The sequence below is a fragment of the Hoplias malabaricus genome, chromosome 13, assembly GCF_029633855.1.
Source record: "Hoplias malabaricus isolate fHopMal1 chromosome 13, fHopMal1.hap1, whole genome shotgun sequence".
NCBI classification, from domain to species: Eukaryota; Metazoa; Chordata; class Actinopteri; order Characiformes; family Erythrinidae; genus Hoplias; species Hoplias malabaricus.
The window spans coordinates 30414734-30436142 of record NC_089812.1 but is presented as its reverse complement, the minus strand read 5'-3'; the positions used below and the strand labels follow the sequence as shown (position 1 = coordinate 30436142).

The following is a 21409-nucleotide window of genomic DNA, read 5'->3' as shown; positions in this document are numbered from 1 at the left end:
TAATCTAAAGATATTTTAATCCTTGTGTTAAACGCGAATACAGTCGTCAAACCGCGCTGAGCTCTGAGGGGAAACTGCAGCATAAACGCACGTTGTTTTTGTTCATCGACGAGCAAAGGTCTCATCTCTGCAAAGCCCTGAGTGTGTAAGAAACCGGAAAAAAAAAGATAGCCCACACTGTTTCTTAGGCTTTAGTGAAAGAAAAAGATGGCGACGGCAGAGGCACTGCTGCTAAAGCAGTCATGAAGAAATGCAATAAATTCCTTGTTGTTTTATGAAAATTTACAACTTTGTGATAGAACTTTATGAGTGCCTGGGTCCTGGGATTGGCCGAGGATGGTCATGTGGATGGGTAACCGTGAACATGAACTTTTTATGATTTCCCAAGTGGTTATATTGCAGCATTCTTTTGGCCGCTGCACCTTATGAAGCTTCGGCGCGTTCTTTAAAGGTTCTTCTTCCGTTTTATGGTGCATTTTGGCAAAAAACAAACACGGAACGCGCGCAGTTGAGACGGACTCCTGCTATTGAGGAGGGAGACCAGCCTCCTGCGCGCGCTGCCGTATGCTAATGTGGCCGATGGTGATTGGGATTTCCGCTGCGATGGAGACTCTGACTGAGATGTGGACACGCAGTTGGGTCTCATCTAATTTTTCAGACGGGGATCGGGCTCCCGGTGACAAACGCGAGCGAAGCGGATTGAAGCCTCGGCGCTGCTGTCAGAGTCACGGCTTCGCGCTAATGGCGGCAGGACTTCCCCAGCGCGAGCGGCGAAACGCGAGGGGCTCTCCTCACTGTCCCGCCGCCGGGTGACGAATTATCAACAAAGGTAAGGCGGGCTGTCATTCCCCTAAAAATCCGTTCTGTCTGCAGGAGGCTAATCCTCGAAGCTAAACCTTAAACCCTTGGCTTTTTGATATTTGACGGGCTTTAGTCACCGCGTGGCTTTGGTGGAAACCGGTTTAGATTGATTTTTTTTTTCATTTTCAATGCAGATGTAGATTTAAATGCTGTGATGCTTAGCGTTGTTGTTGTTGTTGCTGTTGTTGCTAATGACTGTTTTTAATGAATCCAGTGTGTGTATTATACCGTGTGTATTATACAGTTAGTGGATAGTGAGATGCTGGGAGATGGTTTGATGGACCAGCTTTGTTGCCAATCAGATCTTAGCTCCACTTTCCTGGATCCCTCACTACGTGGAATGCTTAATCAAGTAGCACGAGGCAATGCGACATTCCTACGCGCGGCGAAAAGCTCTGGCACAATGCGAAAACGGGATGCTAGTTTAAAAAAATACAATTTACACCAGCTCTAGCGCCTGAAACAGAAATGCATTAGGAAGCCTCGGTTGTGAACTCGAATGCGTACCGGCGCGTGGGTGCTGTCCTCGGTTTAGCTGGACATTGCAAACCTAAGCATCCTCCACGTTCCTTAAACAGCGACAAACATTCTTCCATTCTCTGGCGCATTTACAGCTCTTCTAGAGTATTCCACCTTCAGCTGCTTTTACTGAGGGAGCGGTTATTCGTCTAGACCCTCCCGCTCCGGTTTCCTCTCCCAGTGCGCCGGTGCTCCATCCGGTTCAGCAGGTTTATTCGCCCCCGCACCCTTTGTTTTCCACCTCTTTATTTCCACATTATAACTACCCCCCCACTTTAAATAGAGGCTATTTTAAACCGAGAGACGAGAGGATAATACGCCACTAATTAAAGCATATATTTTACCGCTCTTATTAATAATGTATTTTTATATTCTCAGACATTGTGTATCACACCATGCAGCTGTTTTCTAATTGAATTAATTGTGATATGTGCACATTTATCTGAAGTCAGTGTGTAGCACGTAACGAGTCTGGAATTCTTCAGAAAATCCAGCGCATGCCTTTGTTAAATGTGTTGGATGCACACGAGAAGCTTGTGTGTAGTGCTGTTTATGGTGGAGATGGTGGGCTCATGGCTGCTGTAGGGGTCTCAGCAGCTGGTTGTTGGTGGGAGCTGGTCACTGACGCAGGCTTCAGCGGCTCGCCCTGTTTCCTCGATGTTTGGTGCCATCTAGCGTTCCGTTGAGCGCAGTGACAGCGGGTGTTTTCAAGCCTTGCGTTTCAGAGATAGGAGAATGCTATGCTTTTGCAGTGTGTGTGTGTGTGTGTGTGTGTGTGTGTGTGTGTGTGTGTGTGTGGGTTGGAAGGGGGTGGTTAGTTTTACAACTGTGTATGTGAAAGGAGAGAGAGAGACTTGGTTTATGGCAGTGTGCATTTGTTTGTCGCAATCTGTGTGTGTGTGTGTGTGTGTGTGTTTCCTTGAGTGAGTGTGACCTGACATTTTATAGCAGTGTGAGAATGTGTGCCCCTCTCCTCTCTCTCTCTCTCTCTCTCTCTCTCTCTCTCTCTCTCTCTCTCTCTCTTTCTCTCTCTGGTATTTGAATGGTTTTGTTATGTAGTTTCAGGCTGTGTTTCAGTCAGTGTGTGTGTGTGTGTGTGTGTGTGTGTGTGAGAGAGAGAGACTCTCGTATGTGAATAACCTGACTCTTGCCCTCTCTTTTGAGTCCACGCCGTTCCACGCGTGTCTCGCGCAGATGCAGTGTTTGAATGCTGGTAGAAGCTGTGTGGGAATAACTGGAATAAAGTGGCGGCAGATAAGAGGAGACGCTGGGAGGGGTCTAGGCCTGCTCAGCCCGATGGCAGTGAAACGTAAAAGAATGCAGAGGCTGTAAATTCTCCGGGCTGTTGTTGCCGCCCTTTGAAGTGTCTGCATTTGGGGGAGATTTGTGGCGCTCGCGCAGAAAAGCCGAGCCTTAAGGCCCGATATCCCCTTCATACGCGCGCCCTCCCTCCCCTTGAAAACCCTTCGTTCTCTTCAGCAGATGACCGTTCCAAGGTTATTGCTTTCTGCGGCGAGTGAAGCGCGTCGAGGCCCAAGTGCCCGCTGATCTGAGTGCTCACTCACCGGAACTTTAACCCCGTCTGAAACACGCGCACAAACACATCCACACACATGCACGCGCAGGTTCTGAATAAGACACTGTAAACAAAGCTTCGTCGGATCCACCCAGGAGCGACTTCGTGTGGAAATAAAGCAGCTGGACCGCTCTGATTCGGCTCGAGCCACTGCTGCACTCGGAGCGGAACTAAACACAAACATTAGCTGTTAGTTTCCATAGGAAGCTGTTATTTACAGTTACTTTTACAGCGCGTTTAACACAACACCAACAGGTAAAGAAAGACAGAAAGAGACAATGGGGGAGGGGAAGACCCGCGGTCAATGGGGACAGAGTGCGCGCTCAGTAGCCTTTATATTTGTCTTTGTGCCCTTCAACACCAAAAAAAAAAGAAAGAAACAAAAAAATCATATGACATTAAATCATTTCCACACAGAGCACTTTACTTCCGGGACACGGAATACGGCGCGTTACAGAACGACAGACTTCAATGGATTTCAACAGAATCTTCAGACTTTATTGAGTTCAGTTTAAAATACAACAAAATGTCAGTGTTCTTGTGCAAACATTATTTATTTATTATTTCACAGTTTATGGTTTTTACACGTTGTGGCTTATGATACACTTTCATTTTACAGTTTCAGCGCCTGCGCGTCACAACAAATGTTATCAGACACTAGGAAAAATAATTAGACCCCACTACAGAGAAAAATATGACATCTGTGCAACCAAAAATAACCAAGACGTCAGAGCGAGCGGGTTTCAACATCTTAGCGAACAGCGTACAGTTCAGAGCCGGAGAAACGTGGAGCTCCTTTCTTTTTTTAACAAATGTGTGAATTATTGGTGTCCAAAAGGAAGCAGCAGTCTGTTCAAGCATCTACTTTTAAAAGCGATTAATCTTTCTCAACACACAAACTCCGGCGTGCGCCGTGGACGCTGTGCTTTTTTGAATTCGGAGTTTGTTGTTAATGTTGGGTGCCATTTTAAAATGTTACTGAGGGCCACGGTCATTTTTTAAAAATCTAATTTATTTTGCTTCATTTTTTTTAATTTAAGCTTCATTCAGATTCTGAAATAAACAGCACGTGCTCTGTATTTTTGAAAAAGTGTTTCTGCGAATTATAGAGAGCTTCGTCCTCTTCAGAACGCCGCTGTCTTCTTTAATCAAAATAAAACAGTGAAATACCAAATGAGTTCCGTTGTTTTAGAAGCGTTAGGTGTGGCATACAACATTATAATAAACCTGAGGTACGAATGCTGTGCTTCTTTCACAATTAATATTTAATTAAAGTGTAAATAACACTATTAAATGTAGATTTAAATAATATTATATTTAATACTTTACGTTAAAAAACACACACTTTTGCACAGGTTCTGTTCCTGAAGTCAGGGAATGGTCAGCGCGCGCCGGGCGCACAGAAGTGTTGTTTGAACCATTTAAATGTAGCATGAATTCCAAGCGTTCATGACCACATTACAGTTAAAGTGCAGATTTATTAGAAGTTTATGACCCTGGCGCTCAGGACACTGTACTGACGGCTGAAGGGGGTTTTATTATTAAACCGAGAGATTCGGTGCAACAGGCTGGAAACAAACGAACAACAAATACAAGAGAACTAATAAAGACAAGAGAAAAGCGTCAGTACTCGCTTTTGGAACGTCATTGAAAATACAAACGAGAAGAGAATTACAAAATACAGTTAGAAACAGGAAATAAAATAGTCAACAGCGAAATAACACACGTAAATAAAATAAAATAAATAAATAAATAAATAAACAAACAGTCGCGTGACCTCTGTATCGGGAAATGAAAAATAAAAATAATAAAGTAAAGTCTGTCGTGCTTCTGGAGCGGGTTCGTACTCACTATGTTCACAGTGTCGCGGCAAACTCGGGGGGGGGACTTTACAGGAAGTTACAGCACTTGGCAGAAATGAGTGACAGCGCGTGTCGCTCCTTGTCCTCGTTGGTGTGAAAAGCTGGAACTTTCTCTTCCTTATCAGGCCGCGTTCTGTAGTGATTTCCTCAGTCCGCGTTCAGATGTGATTTGTAGCTGATTTCAGGGGGTCCTTCCACCTCTGGAGCTCTGCATCATATTCCGCCTGAAGAGTCGAGGTCAGCTGCCTTCTTTGGTTCGAGTGAAATTGTAACTGAAAGAAACAACAACAAAATACAATCATTTACCGCAAAGATTTAAACATTAGCCGCGCTCTTTTCCGCGGCGAGGAAAAGTGGCGCAGGTTCATTTTTACCTCATCCCCCTCATTAATAATGAACGAAGGCTTGTGGAGAGCAGGGTTTCCCCTGATTTCTCTTACAAGTGGATACACAATAGATGCTTCCCGTTCACAGAAAGCCGAGCAGTGCGAAAGGAAGCGCAGCATCCTCGCGAAGCCAGAAAGGAAACTGAAATGAAAGTAAAACGCACGCAACCCCCAGGAGCCAACCTTTAAAAATATCCACTTGTTTAGGGCGCAGCAAATGGTCAAGTGGCCGGCGGAGCGACAGGAGCCCGGCCTCGGTGACTGTACCCCGCTTAATGAAAAACACACACGCGCTGAAAACACCACAAACGCAGACTTATTTGCTGGTGCTCACAGGCCGTATCCAGCAGCCCATATATTCTTCTGGAGTCAGCGTGGAACTCCTGTAAGAATGCGGTCAGAAAGCACGTGTCGTGATCAGGAGAGACAGATGCGGCCATAAACTGCTTTATTATCCCACAGTAAAGGTCAGGGACTGGAGTGGGTAGATGTATGTAAAAGATAATTATACTACAGTGGATGTGTGGGGGGGTGTGAGGTGTAATTGCGTCCCAATTACACATTGCGTAACATTTATACAGCGCACAAAATGGAGTTCTCCGAAAGGAAATAATAGCGCTAACAGCGCCTCTGCAACCTGTTGCGAATCAGAGGATTTCTGCGCCTCTTTTTCCGCGGCTCACTCGCTGGCCTCAACTTTCGCTAATGATATTTATATTTATGTTTGGAGATCACGGCGATGACAGGAAAAGGAAATGAAATAGCGGATATAAATGTGCCTGTTTGCCCAGTGTCTCCAACTTTGCGATAAGGCGAAATGAATCACGGCTCTGAAAAACAGCGGCGATGGAAAGATGAAAAATCCACCGGGTGCCATTTTGAATAATAGGTGCTTTGGAAATGCTTTATGTATTTGTATTTGTTGGCTTATTTGTTTGGCACCTCCTTTGTCTCTGGCGAGCGGAGCAGACCATAATCTACTGTATATGAGCGCAGCTCAGTCAAAACAGGAGGAGGAGGAGGAGGAGGAGGAAAAAGTGGCGATGTATTCAATTTAGCGTTTTAAAATTCCTATGTGATTCGCACTGAGCGCTCTCATTGGAAGGGAAAGGGAAGGGAGAAAGGTTGAGAGTGAAAAAAAAAATCAGAAATACAGCTTTGCTCTGGGGTCCCCCGGCGCATGCAATCACAGCCCCCCTCAAGGGTGCTATTTTGCAGGCACGGACGCTTGCGATTGGTCAGCGGCTGGTCAGATGGTACGGTTTCGACTCTGTCCCGCACTGGCACATAGCCACCCAGCAGCCCCCCCACCCCCCTCAACTAAAACCCAATCTCCGATAAACTACTAATAGCTAAACCACTTGGACTATAAAACACAACAAATCATAAAGCAAGGAAAAGAGCCGGTGCCCTCCCAATGAGTTCCTATTTTGTAAACTCAACTTTCCCTGTGACTCTGCCCGGAGGACAGGAGTCGTTCTTGGGACAGATCCCCCTCTACTCCTCCGGATACACAGACGCTTTACGACACTATCCCGGCGCTGGGTATGGAGCTAGCAGCGTCCAAGAGAAGGCGTACTCTTCCTCCTCCTTTTACCAGAACGGCGCGTACGGCAGGGCGAGCGCCGCCGGTGCCTGCGATTACGCCACGGCGAGTTTCTACAGGGAAAAGGACCCCGCGTGCGCCCTCTCCAGCATCGAGGACCACTCCCTCGTCCTCAGTCAGGACCACCGCAAAACAGACTGCACGGGCTCGGCGGGGAAAAGCATCTACACCGAGGTCGACGAGCACAAGGCGACGGCGCCGGTTTACCCGTGGATGCAGCGAATGAACTCGTGTAACGGTAAGCGTGGAACTGTCTCACTGTCACCTTCCCTTCACTGTGCGTTCGCTGTGTTATTTTGAAGCTCCTAGAGCGAGCTACGCGCCTGTGTCCCCCGGTTATGCGCCGTCAGAAGCCCGTACGTTGTAAACACTCTCACCGTTCCGTTCCATAACGCCCCACTGAAACCGGAGAACACTTTCACGTTCACAAACACGCGCCAGCCTTGTTATCCGCCGTGCATGCGACCGTATTTATAACTGCATCCTCCGGCTGACGGAGAAGAATGCATTTTGGCTGGCGTTTGTCTTTGGCTTAATACTTAAACCGCAGAGGTGTCTTGTCTTGTAAAAGACCAGAGCATTTGCTGCGTGTCTCTCATCATAAAATGGCTGGTATTGTTGTTTTTGACAAGTCCGCCCTCTGTTCGCGCGCTCTTGCACACTACTGCAAAAGGCGCAGGGATAATTCACGGTGAAATACGGTATAAGGGGAGAGAACTCAAGTGGTAAACAGTGGTAGAGAGCGATCTAAGAAGGGGTCGGAGAGGACAGTGTTAATCAGCTGCTGGAAAAAAATGAAATAAAAAGAATAAATCTTGGAGGAACACTAGTCTGTTGAATATATTCCCTCTAAGTGCGCCATAATTCGTCATAATTTAAAGGTCCCCGTGTTGTAGCCGGTGCGTTTCAGGTTTACACTTGTTCCACTGAACCTTTAAAAACACAAGCATTTCGTTTCGTTTTATTCTCAGTGGCAGTTTGTTCCTGTGAAAAATCACAGATGTCTCTCACATTTTCCAAGAGGCGTCCAAACTGCAGCGGGGCTCGGATTTATACAAAGAAAAGACGTTCTGTTATTAACGTCACAAACTGAAACATGGCACGTCCTCAGTTTTCCTCTGAGAGCGTGATTTTATGTGATTTTCGGATCTACTGCCATCACCGTAAACCCCTGACAGCCTCAGACAGCGTCCAACATCTGAATCAATGTCCAGAGACCCAAAGAACAGACTGTAATACAGTAACGCTGGCCGAGACGCTTAAACATTCTCCTGAGGCATGAGACTAGCAAGTCATGTTGTTGCCCTCGAGCTCTTCGGCTCGCATGCATTTGTCATTGTAATATGCACGCTTTCAGTGTTAATGTTTGACTTTCTTTCCCCCCTTTCTCTCGGACAGGGAGCTTCGGAAACCCCGGGCGGAGAGGGCGACAGACCTACACCCGCTACCAGACGCTGGAGCTGGAGAAAGAGTTCCACTTTAACAGGTATCTGACCCGGAGGCGTCGTATCGAGATCGCGCACGCGCTCTGCCTGACCGAGCGCCAGATCAAGATCTGGTTCCAGAACCGGCGCATGAAGTGGAAAAAGGAGAACAAACTCATCAACTCTTCACAAACCAGCGGCGAGGAAGAGGAGGAGAAGAGGACAGAGTGAAATAGTGAAAAACGAAACAAAACAAAACAAAACAGAAAAAAAGAAAAGTCGACGACAAGCAAAACAACCCAAAAGAAGGCACGAGACCTCAGTATTTCAGCAGAAAGGAAGACTCTCCCTGTGTAAATAAATTCGCGCCGGTGAAGTTGTGTTGGTAAAATTCGTTGTAGCATTCCACTTATCGACATTTTATTAATTATAATTATTATTATTATTATTTCCTTGTATTTTTTTTTTTACATGATGTCTAATTAATGTGTTTTTGTGCGCGCGCATATCCTTGGATTTGGGTCCGACATCTAGAAGACCATGTTAAACGAAGCTCTTTGAAAATGTTATATTCGTGTTCATATTTAAGCGATGTGAAAAATAAAACTCAGTTCTCATTGTACGAAATGACGTATTTCTTCTGGATGATGATGATGATGATGATGGTTTAGAAACTGGTTTTAAAGTGTATTGCTGTGTGAGGGTTTATGAAATAAAAGTAGGACTGGAGCACTCTATATTTCTGAAGCTAGTCAGGGGCGGTTAAGTCTCAGATACATTTTTGTACGTGTTTTTGTTGTTAATTTTATCAGGGAAAAAAAAAAGAGGAATAAATAAAATATAAACAATATTCCACCTGCTATGCCATGTTTTTAAATAATAGTGTCTTGTGAAAAAGCATCACGTGAAAATAAGAGCGCAGTGTTTCTGTGTTGAATTATTGCGGTTTATTCGAACGACAAAGTGAATGCGATTATTTGCTCTCGCAAAATATTAGTCGTTAATCAATGCATTTGTTCTCTACTTTTTAAAAGCAGCAGAATATATCGCACTGTACCACAGGGGAAAAAAAGCACCTTGCCACGTGTTTCCAGGGCTTTGCAAGGAACAGGTACACGCGCTCAAACAAGCCGTCAATCAGGACAGTGCTTTCGCTTTCAAGGACAAAGTGACCGGCAGCTCCGTGGCAAAATGTCCCTTGCAAGTGAAAGGAAGGGGTCAGTGCACTTTAATAAGTGGTCGAAGGGGAAAGTTGACCTGTCCGCGCGCTCACCGTGCACTCACCCAGAGCCAGTCAAGATCCCAGGTAAAGAAACGTGCCTCATACGTGAACCTGCTGGAACACGAGGCCTAGAGGAGATCAATCATAACTCATCTAACCACGATCTGCCCGTGTTCCCGCTGAGTATGAAACTCAAAAGCTCGGGGCTGGTATGCTCTTCGAATATAAGTTGCGTTGAACGTTGTAAGCAGTAACACAGTTACACTGAGGTTCCCCATCTGTCCCCTTCGCTAACAGTCTTCTCCATTCTTGCTCGGTCCTGAATGTTTACGCTTCCACTGTCTGGGCTGTTTCAACTGTACTTTTCCGGTTTGAATGTAAGCACACATGTATGACACGGGGCTGGATCGCGTATCATGATGCACATACATGAAATAACTTGTGTCTTTGTGTCAACAAACCATATATCAACTCGAGCCATCTATCACAGCCCTGCATTCCTTATGGTCTACTCAGTCCATAAATTCTACAGTCGGATACTCTAAACGTACACGAGAAGCTCAACTGTTCCTCCTCACGTTTAACTACAGCGTAGAAATGGCGTAGAGGTAACATCAAGGAGGCACATGCAAACATACCCCTGCTCTGTAACAGCAGATCTTGGACTGTGGGCTATTATTATTATTATTATTATTATTATTATTAATGCCCTTGTCATTGACGAGTCTTGCAAACCGTTTCATAATACTAAGCATCGCTAGCTAGAAATGTATACGTTACCTATTGTTTTCTCTTAAATAACTACAATGCGCTAAATAAACCGAATTATATTAACGAGTACAAATAAATAAAATTTAAAAATAAATCTACATTTTACAGCCACCACACCATGACACGAGCCAGAGATCTTCATCCACAAAAATAAAAGTATTTTATTATCACCATACAGAGAATACAATAGGCAGAAAGTTAGAAAATGTCTTCCGCCTGCTATAACGCACTTCCCCAGTAGGTGACGCTGTCTGCTCACGCGCAGCACATCCCTGCCATGGGAGGCACACGTTGACTCGAGCCTAACGACTCCCCGTCTCGTCATCATTTGTAACCATAGAGCATGAATTACCTCTTGAAGTCATCAGTGAGAATTTACGACTGGTCAACAAAAGCACGTGATTCCCAAACGCACCCCCACCCCCATATTTGGCCGCATACATAGCAAAAACGAAGTACAGTGCATTGCTATAATTCATTAATACATCATAAATCGTGAAGCACAGCGTTATAACGACCAAGATCTACAAATCAAGCCCTCTAAAACAACCTAAATGAGCTCTTACTTTGTAAACTCGTTCTCAGGGCGCTACCCAAATGGCCCCGACTATCAGTTACTAAATTATGGAAGTAGCAGCAGCGCTATGAACGCCTCGTACAGGGACTCCGGCACCATGCATTCAGGCTCTTACGGCTACAACTACAATGGGATGGACCTAAGCGTCAATCGTTCAACCAACACGGGCCATTTCGGGGCGGTTGGGGACAGCTCGCGGGGCTTCCAGTCCCCCGCGCCGGAGACGCGCTTCCGACAGCCGTCCAGCTGCTCGCTCGCGTCCCCGGAGCCGCTGCCGTGCTCCAACAGCGAGAGCCTGGGACCTAAATGCGCCTCGCCTTCTTCCGACCAAAGCGCCTCCACCGCGGGCAGCACCCTCGCCAACAGCAGCGCTCCACACTTCACAGAAATCGACGAGGCCAGCGCTTCGTCCGAGACCGAGGAGGGCTCCCTCCGAGCGGCCAGCGCGGCGCCGCGCGCGCAGCAAAAGCAAGAGACCACGGCAACGTCCACCACGTCGGCGACCAGCGATGGCCAAGCGCCACAGATATTCCCGTGGATGCGGAAACTACATATTAGCCATGGTACCCCCGCATTCTCTTATACGCCTCCTTATTTTGTTGCTGTTAGCGAAGTAGCACTGTGCGCCTAAGAGTTTGTAGCTCAGCTAGCGCCAGAATTAAGCCTTTATTTCACATTTCCGCGAAAGAGCCATAAATCTCTCAAGTACGGAGCCTCGCTAGCGGCGGGAGAGAGAGAGGGGAGCGAGGTGGAGGAGAGGGCACTAAGGCATGAGGGCTTAGAAGTTGTTGTTTCTTTGAAAAGTTCTTGTTTTATGGCGCGTGGGAATGTGAGCACAGAGGGGGAGAAGACAGGAGAGACAGTAAAAGTGAGGAAGGCGAGATGGAGAAAAGGTGAGAGAACGAATAAGCGTTGGGGGGAGAGTCGGGGCTTTAGAGGAAATTTGTAGGAAACGTTGAGTGTTTCGTAAAGTTCTGAATATTCCAGCGAAGTCAGAAAAGTAGGGGCTCAGCGCGAGGCAGATGTGCACTGTACCATTTGGCGACTGCACTGTACTCACTCGAGCCATAAATCCTCGGAAGACATCGGTATTTGTGTGTTATTTTCCAAAGTGCAAAAAAATGTGTTGGCTATCTGCTGTTCTAATGCTGTGTTGCGCCATTCTCGCTAACGATTTTCCTCACTCTTGCATTTTATCCATGCCATACAGATATGACTGGACCAGACGGCAAAAGGGCCCGAACTGCCTATACCCGCTATCAGACGCTAGAGCTGGAAAAAGAGTTCCATTTCAATAGGTATCTGACCCGGAGGAGGAGGATAGAGATAGCCCACGCGTTATGCCTCTCAGAACGACAAATTAAGATCTGGTTCCAAAACCGGCGGATGAAATGGAAAAAGGACAATAAGCTGAAGAGCATGAGCCTGGCTACTGCAGGCAGCGCTTTCCAGCCGTAGTGGTAACGCAAATCCTACTCTTTAAGTGTTGTGCAAATGAAATCAAAAGAAAAAAAAAACAAGGAAATCTAGGTTTCAATACACTATACCGAGTACTGTAAAAAGCGGCACCTTTCGGCATGTTGTTGGATGTTTTAGGCAACTTAAATTCTACTGTGGTACTGCTCCAATGAATTAAAAGGACGTTAGAGTCCTCAGGCTGTTCTTTTAATACTATGTTATCATTTGAAGAGAAAAAAGGGAAAAAAAATAGACAAAAATGCCGCCCGTTGTTCTTGTTATGAATATTGTTTGTGTCAAGTGCTATGTTAATGCTTTCTTGAGAGTTAGCATGTGAGCTCTTAAATGTTATAACTTATTTACTACCTATAAACGTGTATACCTTTGAGTTTACAGCTTAGAAAAGCCTCTGCCCAAATATGAAGTGAAGCTCTAGTTTAGTGGGCGACTGCAGTAAATTCAGCAGAAGCCGTGATGTGTTCCATGGTCCTCTATGTGTTCTACCGTCCTCGTCTAATCTCATTGAATTTTTGTCATGTGTTCAAATTCTTCGATTATTTTTTTTAAAGGGATATATGTAAATAGTCCTTCCTAGATTTCTGTATCCGGTCATACGTGTGTATAGTTATATTCCAAATATGTAATTGTATATTACTGGATCATGTTTATGTCCCTCCTTTGACGCCCCCCCCAAAAAAAGTTGTAAATATTGAACATTTTTATTGTGACCAGTTGGCTATTTGTAGTAGGCAGAGTGAATGGCAAACGTGTGTGGAAAGCGACAAAAGCTAATGTCATGTTGAACTGCCTGTAAGCATTTTGCCAATAAGCTTTTTGTATTTGTTTGTAGCTTAACTTGGAGTAAAATTAAAAAAAAACAAGAAAGAAATAAAGTTCCCCATATTCTGACCCAACATTTTAAGAGCGGTGTTTGTTTCTGGGCATGAATTTTGACTCCAACTCAATAAAATTAAGGCACAAACAAGATAATCGGTTTCACCTGACTGCAGTTTCCCAAAAAAAAACACAACACACACACATATACACACACCACACACACACATCGTGCCTCAGATTATGAGTAAATGTCAAGGCCTTCTGCTGATAATAAAAAAATAAAAAAATTAAAGATTTTCAACGCCACGCCACCTTTACTAAAGTTTACGGAGAGTCACGGAACTTTAACGCGTATAACACCCATGCGACATCAAACACAAACCACGCTAAATAACGCTAAGGCACCAGGGTTTAAGGCTGAACAAGAACACCTCGGATATAAACACACACATTCTCCCATATCTCTGACATTCTTCCGCTTGTAAATACACAGCCCTCACTCTACAGTAGCCCTCCCAATAAACAAGCACTGGACTTTGAAACTCACCATCGCTTTGCCACCCTCTAACGCGACTTTTGAGAGCCGTGGAAAGGTCCTAAAAGTGAAGCGGCTGCCCGCGCTGCCTCGCCTTTTTGCAATTTGGCTTTTGCCTTTGACCAAACTATACCAAAAGTAGCTATGACATTTACATGTCAAACGGATGAGCGTTTTATCTTGAAGTTAGATCGTAAAAATCGCCCAGGCCACAGACAGATACCCCTTACTGGCTCTCAAAAGTCACGTGGGGTCCATAAAGTTAGTTTTATGGTTTTGGGGAGTTGACAATGTACTATATATTTCACATTCTAGAATGCAAGTGACGGTTTAACTGCTTCGAAGGGATTCTAAAGGGTCAGTTGTGAGGGGAAGAGCGCACTAGTAGGCCAGTACACTCACTGACCGTATCTGGACCATACCCTGTCGTGTCTCTCTGGTTCTACCCATTTGGAGGCGGATATAAGGATAGTGGACCGTGCGCGCTCACAGTAAGTTCAGTTTAAAGCCTACATTGGTAGATGATGTGAGGAGAGGTGGGAAGTCGAGGAGGGGAGCGTCTCTAAAGCTTGTGTCAATCATTCCGTGGTTCTAGCATCTAAGAGTCGATCTAAGAATCAGATATGTAAACTTTTTCCGCATTCTGTCCATTGGGGAACCGGTGGCGCGTGTAAAGAGTGGGGGTCATGTGTGTGGGCTGCTGTTTGTACACACACTTCCTTGGTGTCTATGTGGAACTCAATGCACAATCATAAAAACACGAACCAATATCGGTTCCACTCTTCTGAGTGTAATACACTGAACATTTAAATATACGTTTTAAAAAATACGTTTTATTGACGTTGTAAGGTTTTGTCAGTTGAGGAAAAAAAACGCTAAAAAAGCTGAAATCATTACCAAATAATAAAAATACTAACCATATCTTCACTGTGGTCGAATTGTGACGAAATACTGCCACTTTTTCAAGGCTCCACGGGAATTGATTGTGTCTGACATGTATCACATTTACATTCGATAGCGTATGACGTTCAAATCACGGGTTTATACAATTTTCATGTGTAGTATTTACTTTTTAGATATATTTAGAAAATAGACATGCGTTTAATCTCTCTCTCTCTCTCTCTCTCTCTCTCTCTCTCTCTCTCTCTCTCTCTCTCTCTCTCAAACACACACACACACACACACACACAACATGACAATATAACTCCCCCAGCTCTACAAGCGAATCTTTGTTCGTTCCCGCCCATGTGTTTTCAAAAAAGGAAACGTCTAAATAATACACAGTAAAAGCCAACTTTCTCAGAATCCCTAGAACAACGGAATACTGCGCTGTGTAAATGTGTCTATGTGTAAAACCACAAATACCGTGGTTTTTAAACAGATAAGCGAATCGATGGATGAGTAAAAGTGCTAAAGTGTCGCCGACAATAATAATCCTCGCTCTGCGTAGATCTGGCCATAGTTCAGTTAAGTGTCTCTCTGCCACCTCGGGTCAATACGAGTTCAATCTCAGTTCACATTTACAGACTCAGATCAGACTCTCAGATCCGACTACATCAGGCTATAGATCAGACTGGATTATTACATTACACTCACTTTCGAAAATCATGCCTCAGTAGCGATGAATAAACTACGATGATACCGTGTTGTCATCAGTTGTTATGACTGCAGAATGCCACCCGTGTCTGACGGGTAACTACAGCCAGAGCGCAGCGGGCTCCTAACGTATTACTGCTCGGAAATCCAGCCTTAAATACACAAATGATTATGTTACAATATTTTCTAATAATCTATACACACAATTAACCAAAGCCCCAGACTGTTTCGTACACCGTGGGATTATTATTTTTTTGTCCTGTTCTTTTTTAATATCCCTTTCTCTTCCCAAACCGCTTACATAGTTTAAAGCTGGATAACAGCCAGCGTATAAAAGCTTTTTAAAGGTCTCCTTGGTTTGCTGAACTCGATTAAGCAGCCTGTAAATCTAGAAGGAGAGAACTGCAACTGTTTTATTGTGGTGCACGATATTGTCCAAACGCTGTGTTGATGTTACATTTACTCGATTTTATTAATAGAATATTGAGATTCGTTTTACGATGAAAATTATGGATTTTATTTTTTTTTGGGGGGGGGGGGGGGTTGATATTAAAATGAGACCGTTTATGTTTGGTGTGTTTTACGCGCCTTCATTAATTCATGCACTGATTCAGCGCCCAGCATTTCATGCACAAGTGTGTTAAACAGATGATTACTTCTCCAAATCAAGCGTGCTTTGCATTCCAGAGAGTTTTACAACCCGACACTCTGCTTTCAGTTTGTGTTAGAAGTTTTATAGCTGTCCATTTGGCCTTTGGTGTGTGTGTGTGTGTGTGTGTGTGTGCGCGCGCGCGCGTGTGTGTGTGTGTGAGGAAGTCTAAGGCCGTAAACAGGAAGGCGAATGCTGGTCGCATGCACAAGTCCTATGTTCCCATTTCGTTTTTTTTTTGTTCTTTCTTTCCATTTTTCCGCATCTCCGTAAACGTTGTGGGACACACGCGGGAAACAGCGTTGTCACGTTCAGAAGTGACTCAAAGTTCATTTTGAATCCCGACCAAACATTCCATTCCCAAAGCCTTTCATTCAGGTCTGAAATTTTGCGCCGAGGAGAGTTAACAGAAGTCTGCGTTGTTTTTCTGTGTTGGGGAGTAACTAGGCGACTAGGCCGTAGTTCTGGGTGCATTTGTGCGTCAGAGAAATGAGGTGTGTGGGATGCGTTTTGACACAAGCTCCTGGGATCAAACGGGGCTGGTGTGAATGGTTTGAAACAAAAAGAAAAAAAAAAAAAACAAAAACGAAAACGTGAGAGTCGTTATGCTGCGATGAAACTCGTATTTATGACGGCACCGGGCAACACACATCAGCTTTCCATTTCCTTCAAAGAATGACAAAGAAATACACAAATACGCCGTGTTTGTTTGTTTTTCACAATCGGACTTTACTTAAAACGCAACCATTTTTATTATAAATAACGAAATGTATACACTATTCAGAAAGAAGCCTCTCGGCTCTGGCCGTTCCCTGTGGTCACCTGCTCAGTAGAAAGCCATTCGCCTGTGTGTAGACATGGACTAGAGCGACGCAGCGATTTTGAACGTTTAAATTGCCATTTTAACAGCCTAATGCGTTTTGCATATTGATAGGGGCAATCTCCTCGCGCATCTCATCCATAATGCATGAGGACGGGATCATTCGGAGGTCAGCAGACGTGCGCTGCTGCGAGAGCGCAGGCGCAAAACAATACGGCCTGTCCATCATACACAATTACACCGTGTTTATCCTTCCACGAAAAGCAGGAGGAGAAGTTGATGGAATGTTTTTATTTACCTAGGTTTTCCGTCTCCTCCTCTTCCTCCTTCACTGTATCCGATCTGTGAGGAGAGAACGGACGCCCAACCAAAACATCCCCAATTTTAATGGGACCTTTAGCAGTGCGCGTGCCTTTATTTGTTTCTGCTCGTGAGCGTGTGTTTGTAGGGACTGTAGAGAGGTGCATTTGACGAAGGATATATATATATTTTTCAATTACTGAAAGATTGAGAGAAATAAGCTGAAAATCAGTTTCTAAAGCTCTGCTTCTATTCTCTTGTGGACAATAAAGAGTCACACGGGTATAAATATGATATATTGGATGTATTAATGTTATTTGCTAATGTGTTTTTCAGTTATTGGACGCAGTTTAATGGACGCTGTAAACGGGTCTTTACTGCTGCCCGCAGTGTTATTTAAATGTGTTTATTATAAACTGGTTCTGATTATTTTTTTTAATCTGACGCTGGTAAAAACGTAAAAAGTAAATTATTGTTATTATTATTATTGTTGTTATAATAAGTATTAGTAGTAAATATATAAACATTAATAATATTATTAATAATAATAATGATAATTATAATAATATCAGCACTAAAATGGGCGCAAACTGACAGCTCTTGTTCATATGAGTGTTTACATTCATATTTAGCGCAGAAACGAAGCTAGAAAATGAACCTATTCTACATTTGGCACCACATCTATATCCTCTGTAGTTTTCTGCTGTTTGTTAGTGGATATTTTGGAGTGCAATGCTCCACAGTGTCCAGCAGAGCCCGCTTTAGACCAACATCACAGCGTCTGGAAGAGCCACTTCTGCTATCAGACGACGTGGGAATTTGAAACAAGCATTTAACAAATATCAGTAACGTAACCGCATCAAAATCCATCTCCTCTCGAGCTCGGGGTCGCTGTGTTTAACCCAGAAATCACAAAGTAAAGACTAGGGAATAGAGCACGTGTAAAAATGGCGACCGGATTTTCGTGCAGGCGACAACGTAAGTCCTTCTTGGTTTGTACATCCCTTTGTTGGGAATCAGGAAGCGGGGGAAACAGTAAGCCCACTCTCAGCTGTGGAACTCAGATATTAGAGCGCGCTTCTTTTAGCGAGGTTTAGGCTTAATCCCCCAGAGCGAAGCGCGTGAAGGTGAATCTCAGTGTCTTTAGACCGGAGGGAGGAGAGGCGCGTGGGGTCAGAAAGTTAAGGGGTCAAAAGTTTACGCGGTGCGTGACTCGACAGTGGACTGCGCGCGAGACCAATAGCTGGACGTCAATGGCAAAGTGAGTGAGTGAGTGTGTGTGTGTGAAAGAGAGAGAGAGAGAGAGAGAGAGAGAGAGAGAGAGTTGGGGGGAGGGAGGAAAAGCAGGGGGAGTGAGGGGCTACAGATTGTCTAATGCGCAAAGATGAGAGAAATGATATTAGAGCCGTGTCCGTTCAGAGGGCGACCTTCGTTGTGTAACAAAGAAAGAGCTAGAAAAAATAGAAAGAAAGAAAGAAAAATCGAAGCTTTATTTAAAAGGACACACACAGAAAAGCTCTACTCGATCCTCGCTCTCGTACAAAGCAGATTATTTCCTCCAAAGCCACACGATTGTTTTCAGAACATTCAAAAATTACTTAAAAATACCCTTATTTTAAAGAGTAACTGAGCATTTTTTTACTGGCGCCTTTCTTCATGTGCTGAAGATCAAATTAAACATATCTGTATTTAAATAGGCTGTTGTGTCGAAAAATCTTTAAAAGTTAAGAGAAACAAACAAACAAACAAAAAAAATTAACATAAAATTAAGTAAAAAAAAATTAAATTAAAAAAATACACTAAAAATGTATCTATATTTCTAATGTAAATTATGTATCTACGCTACATTAGACCAACTTATAATGGTCACATCGATATTTATCATTATTATTATTATCATTATTATTATTATTATTATTATTGTTATTAGTAGTAGTAAAAGTAGTAGTAATATTAATGATTTGACAGTAACAGTAAATGTAGCAGAAAGCAGCTCGTTGGTTGTTGATCGTTTGATGGTATCAGCATCTGTTCAAATTATTCAAAAATTGCTACAATAAATATACACTGCCAGAATATAAACTGAGTGGAGTCAGGGACGTGGGATTCGTTTCTTATAAACGTTTGAACGAATGATAAAATAAAAATATTTTTCTTTATATTATTATTTGTATTGCAATATTTTACTGAGAACTAGAGTTGATTTTTTCTCTCTTATCTTATCTCTTAACAAAATTAAATAAATATCCACAAAATTCAGAGAAACGACATGCGGAAGACCACCTGGGGAATGTTGTTTACTTGTTAAAATGTCGACAAGACGTTGTCTCCACCTACAAATGAAGTAAACAAGAAAAAGAGTAGAAAAGACGCCCACTTCCCCTTGTTACGGAAATAACAGCTTTAGTAGTTGTCTGGTCTGAAAGTGTAACACCGCAGATATTCACCGTTAACGTGGTGTGTTACTTTTTGGTTGTGTTTTGTTCTTCTGAAACTACTGGAATAACCTTGAGTACATGTGACTCGCCAGTGTTTACGGCTAAAATATAAATACGCTCTGAAATCCTTCCGAACCCGCTGTGGTGTGTTGGGGCCTTTTTTCCTCTGCTTTATAATAAAGGAGAATTCATTTGACGTGAGCGTGGTGTGGAATGAAATTTGACGGAGGGAAATGGATAATCCAGTAAATAAATAATTGCGTTAGAGGAATAAATATTCGAACAAATGGTGGTAGGTCAGATGATAGAATCCTGAGTGAATTGGTACTATGAAAAACTAAGTGTGTAAGTGGTGAATAATTGTATTAGAAAACAGGTCCCCGCTGGAGTTCACGCAGAGTTCATCGAATTCATTTCCATTCCATCGCAGCTTGTGCCGTTGCCTGGCAGAGATATGCGGTGCATTATCATTTTGTGGAGTTCACACACGGTCTCAGCAGAATTTCGGTGACGTTTTCTTATCTCTTTTGAACGATCTTTATTTTGCGCTACGATATTGTCACATTTTCACTGACCTTGTTTACACACAGACAGCGGAACTGAAATGAATACGGAGTTTACTACATCTCCTTTTTTTATTTTAATTTTTTATTATTTTTGAGTTTTACAAACATGTTTTGGCAAATATCCAAAATGTACCGAACGTACAGTTTCCGGTCTTGTGCCTTATGATTAGACCAGCAACGGTCTGACAAAAGCTTACTTCGTTGAAACCAAAAGCTACATTTGAGAATTACGCTTTAGCGTTTTACCACGTAATAAACAAATCCTGCCAAGTGTCGCGTGTGTGTTTTGTTTGACGCTGGTCTAGTTTTATGAAGGCGAGAAGAAAATAAGGAAATAGGAGAGAAAATGTGCTCCGTGGTTGAACTGATTTGTGGGTTTCAAAAGGCTTTTAGAATGACCCCCCTCCCTAAAGCCCAAGCCATTTTTCTTCAAAGTAATGACCTGGGCACAATTCAATATGAGCGCGCAAACTGTGCATGCATTACTATAGAAGTTGCGAGTGGGAGAGACCCGCGGAAGGGGTGAAGCGCAGGTCAGCGCGTCTAACAAATATTAAAATGTACCGGGGCTCGTGACACGCCTCACTGTTTAACAAAGACTGCCAAAGTGCGAGATTAATTCGAAAACTTGAGAGTCCACAACAAAATGCCTGAAAGCGTCCAATGGTGTTGTAGTGTTTCCCAACGGCGCGAGGCTAACGTGCATTTTTATTTTTAGCCGGTTTAGAGACCGCAGGGCTGCGTTCTGAGGGGGAAAGCCCCTCTCTCTCCTGCCGCCAACAACAAGCTTAAAGAACCGCTGGGGGACGGACGCGCTTATCCTTTTTTTGGGGGCTTACCAGATTATCATTCTTTTATTTTTATTCTCTCTGACTTTATTTTAGAGCTCCCCGCGGCTCGCGCGAACAAAATCTCGTGTTGTTTTTTGAAGATGGTCCCCGATCGCTGTTTCATTGTCGCGGAGAAGCTCGAGGAAGTGAGAGGGAGCTGCACGTGCAAAGGTATCACGGCGAGGTCACGGGCTAAACCTGTGGCGTTAGAGAAAGGAGGAAAGAGAAGGGGGGGTTGCGGGCGGAGGGGCTCGCGCTACGGTCGCAGCAGAAATAAAACAGCCTCGGAGCGGTTGGCGGCGGTGTCCGGTCCCGTTCGTGTCCGATGGTCGACCGAGAGGAAATAAAAAATCACCGAGGTTCAGCGCGCGGAGACGAAAAGTAAGTAAAAAGAAATTGGCCATTCATTTACATATCGCCGCCGCGCGCTCTTGTGCAGGTGCTTTGCCTGGGCGGACCACGTGCCTTTTTGCGCACTGTGCTGTGTGTGTGTGAGTGTGTGTGTGAGTGCCCCCTCCTTTCATAACGGAGTTATGAGTTTGATTTCGAGCCCCACTGAGTCGCACTGTTGCGCGC

The 21409-nt window shown here is 44.0% G+C and overlaps 3 protein-coding genes across 3 annotated transcripts in view; all 3 read left to right on the top strand.

Annotated features, from left to right (window-relative positions):
* Positions 1–641: 641 nt before the first annotated feature.
* Positions 642–21409, top strand: part of hoxb3a (homeobox B3a) — a 55375-nt gene continuing 34607 nt past the window's right edge. Inside the window, exon 1 of the mRNA XM_066641557.1 lies at positions 642–829. The gene's annotated coding sequence lies outside the window, so the exon portion shown is untranslated. The remainder of the gene's footprint in view (positions 830–21409) is intronic.
* hoxb6a (homeobox B6a) lies at positions 6622–8734 on the top strand. Its single transcript, XM_066641564.1, has 2 exons — positions 6622–7048; positions 8209–8734. The coding sequence occupies exons 1-2, from the start codon at positions 6622–6624 to the stop codon at positions 8463–8465; spliced, it is 684 nt and encodes a 227-aa protein (XP_066497661.1). The 3' UTR covers positions 8466–8734.
* On the top strand, positions 10782–13107 carry hoxb5a (homeobox B5a). The gene is made up of 2 exons (XM_066642657.1): positions 10782–11367; positions 12015–13107. Exons 1-2 carry the CDS (start codon positions 10782–10784, stop codon positions 12260–12262), a joined length of 834 nt encoding a protein of 277 aa, XP_066498754.1. The 3' UTR covers positions 12263–13107.

Bases quoted from the DNA above. Each gene is read 5' to 3' on its own strand.
- hoxb6a (XM_066641564.1), top strand. From the start codon at position 6,622: ATGAGTTCCTATTTTGTAAACTCAACTTTCCCTGTGACTCTGCCCGGA. The intron at 7,049-8,208 runs GTAAGCGTGGAA...TCTCTCGGACAG, and splicing joins GCGAATGAACTCGTGTAACG to GGAGCTTCGGAAACCCCGGG.
- hoxb5a (XM_066642657.1), top strand. From the start codon at position 10,782: ATGAGCTCTTACTTTGTAAACTCGTTCTCAGGGCGCTACCCAAATGGC. The intron at 11,368-12,014 runs GTACCCCCGCAT...CATGCCATACAG, and splicing joins GAAACTACATATTAGCCATG to ATATGACTGGACCAGACGGC.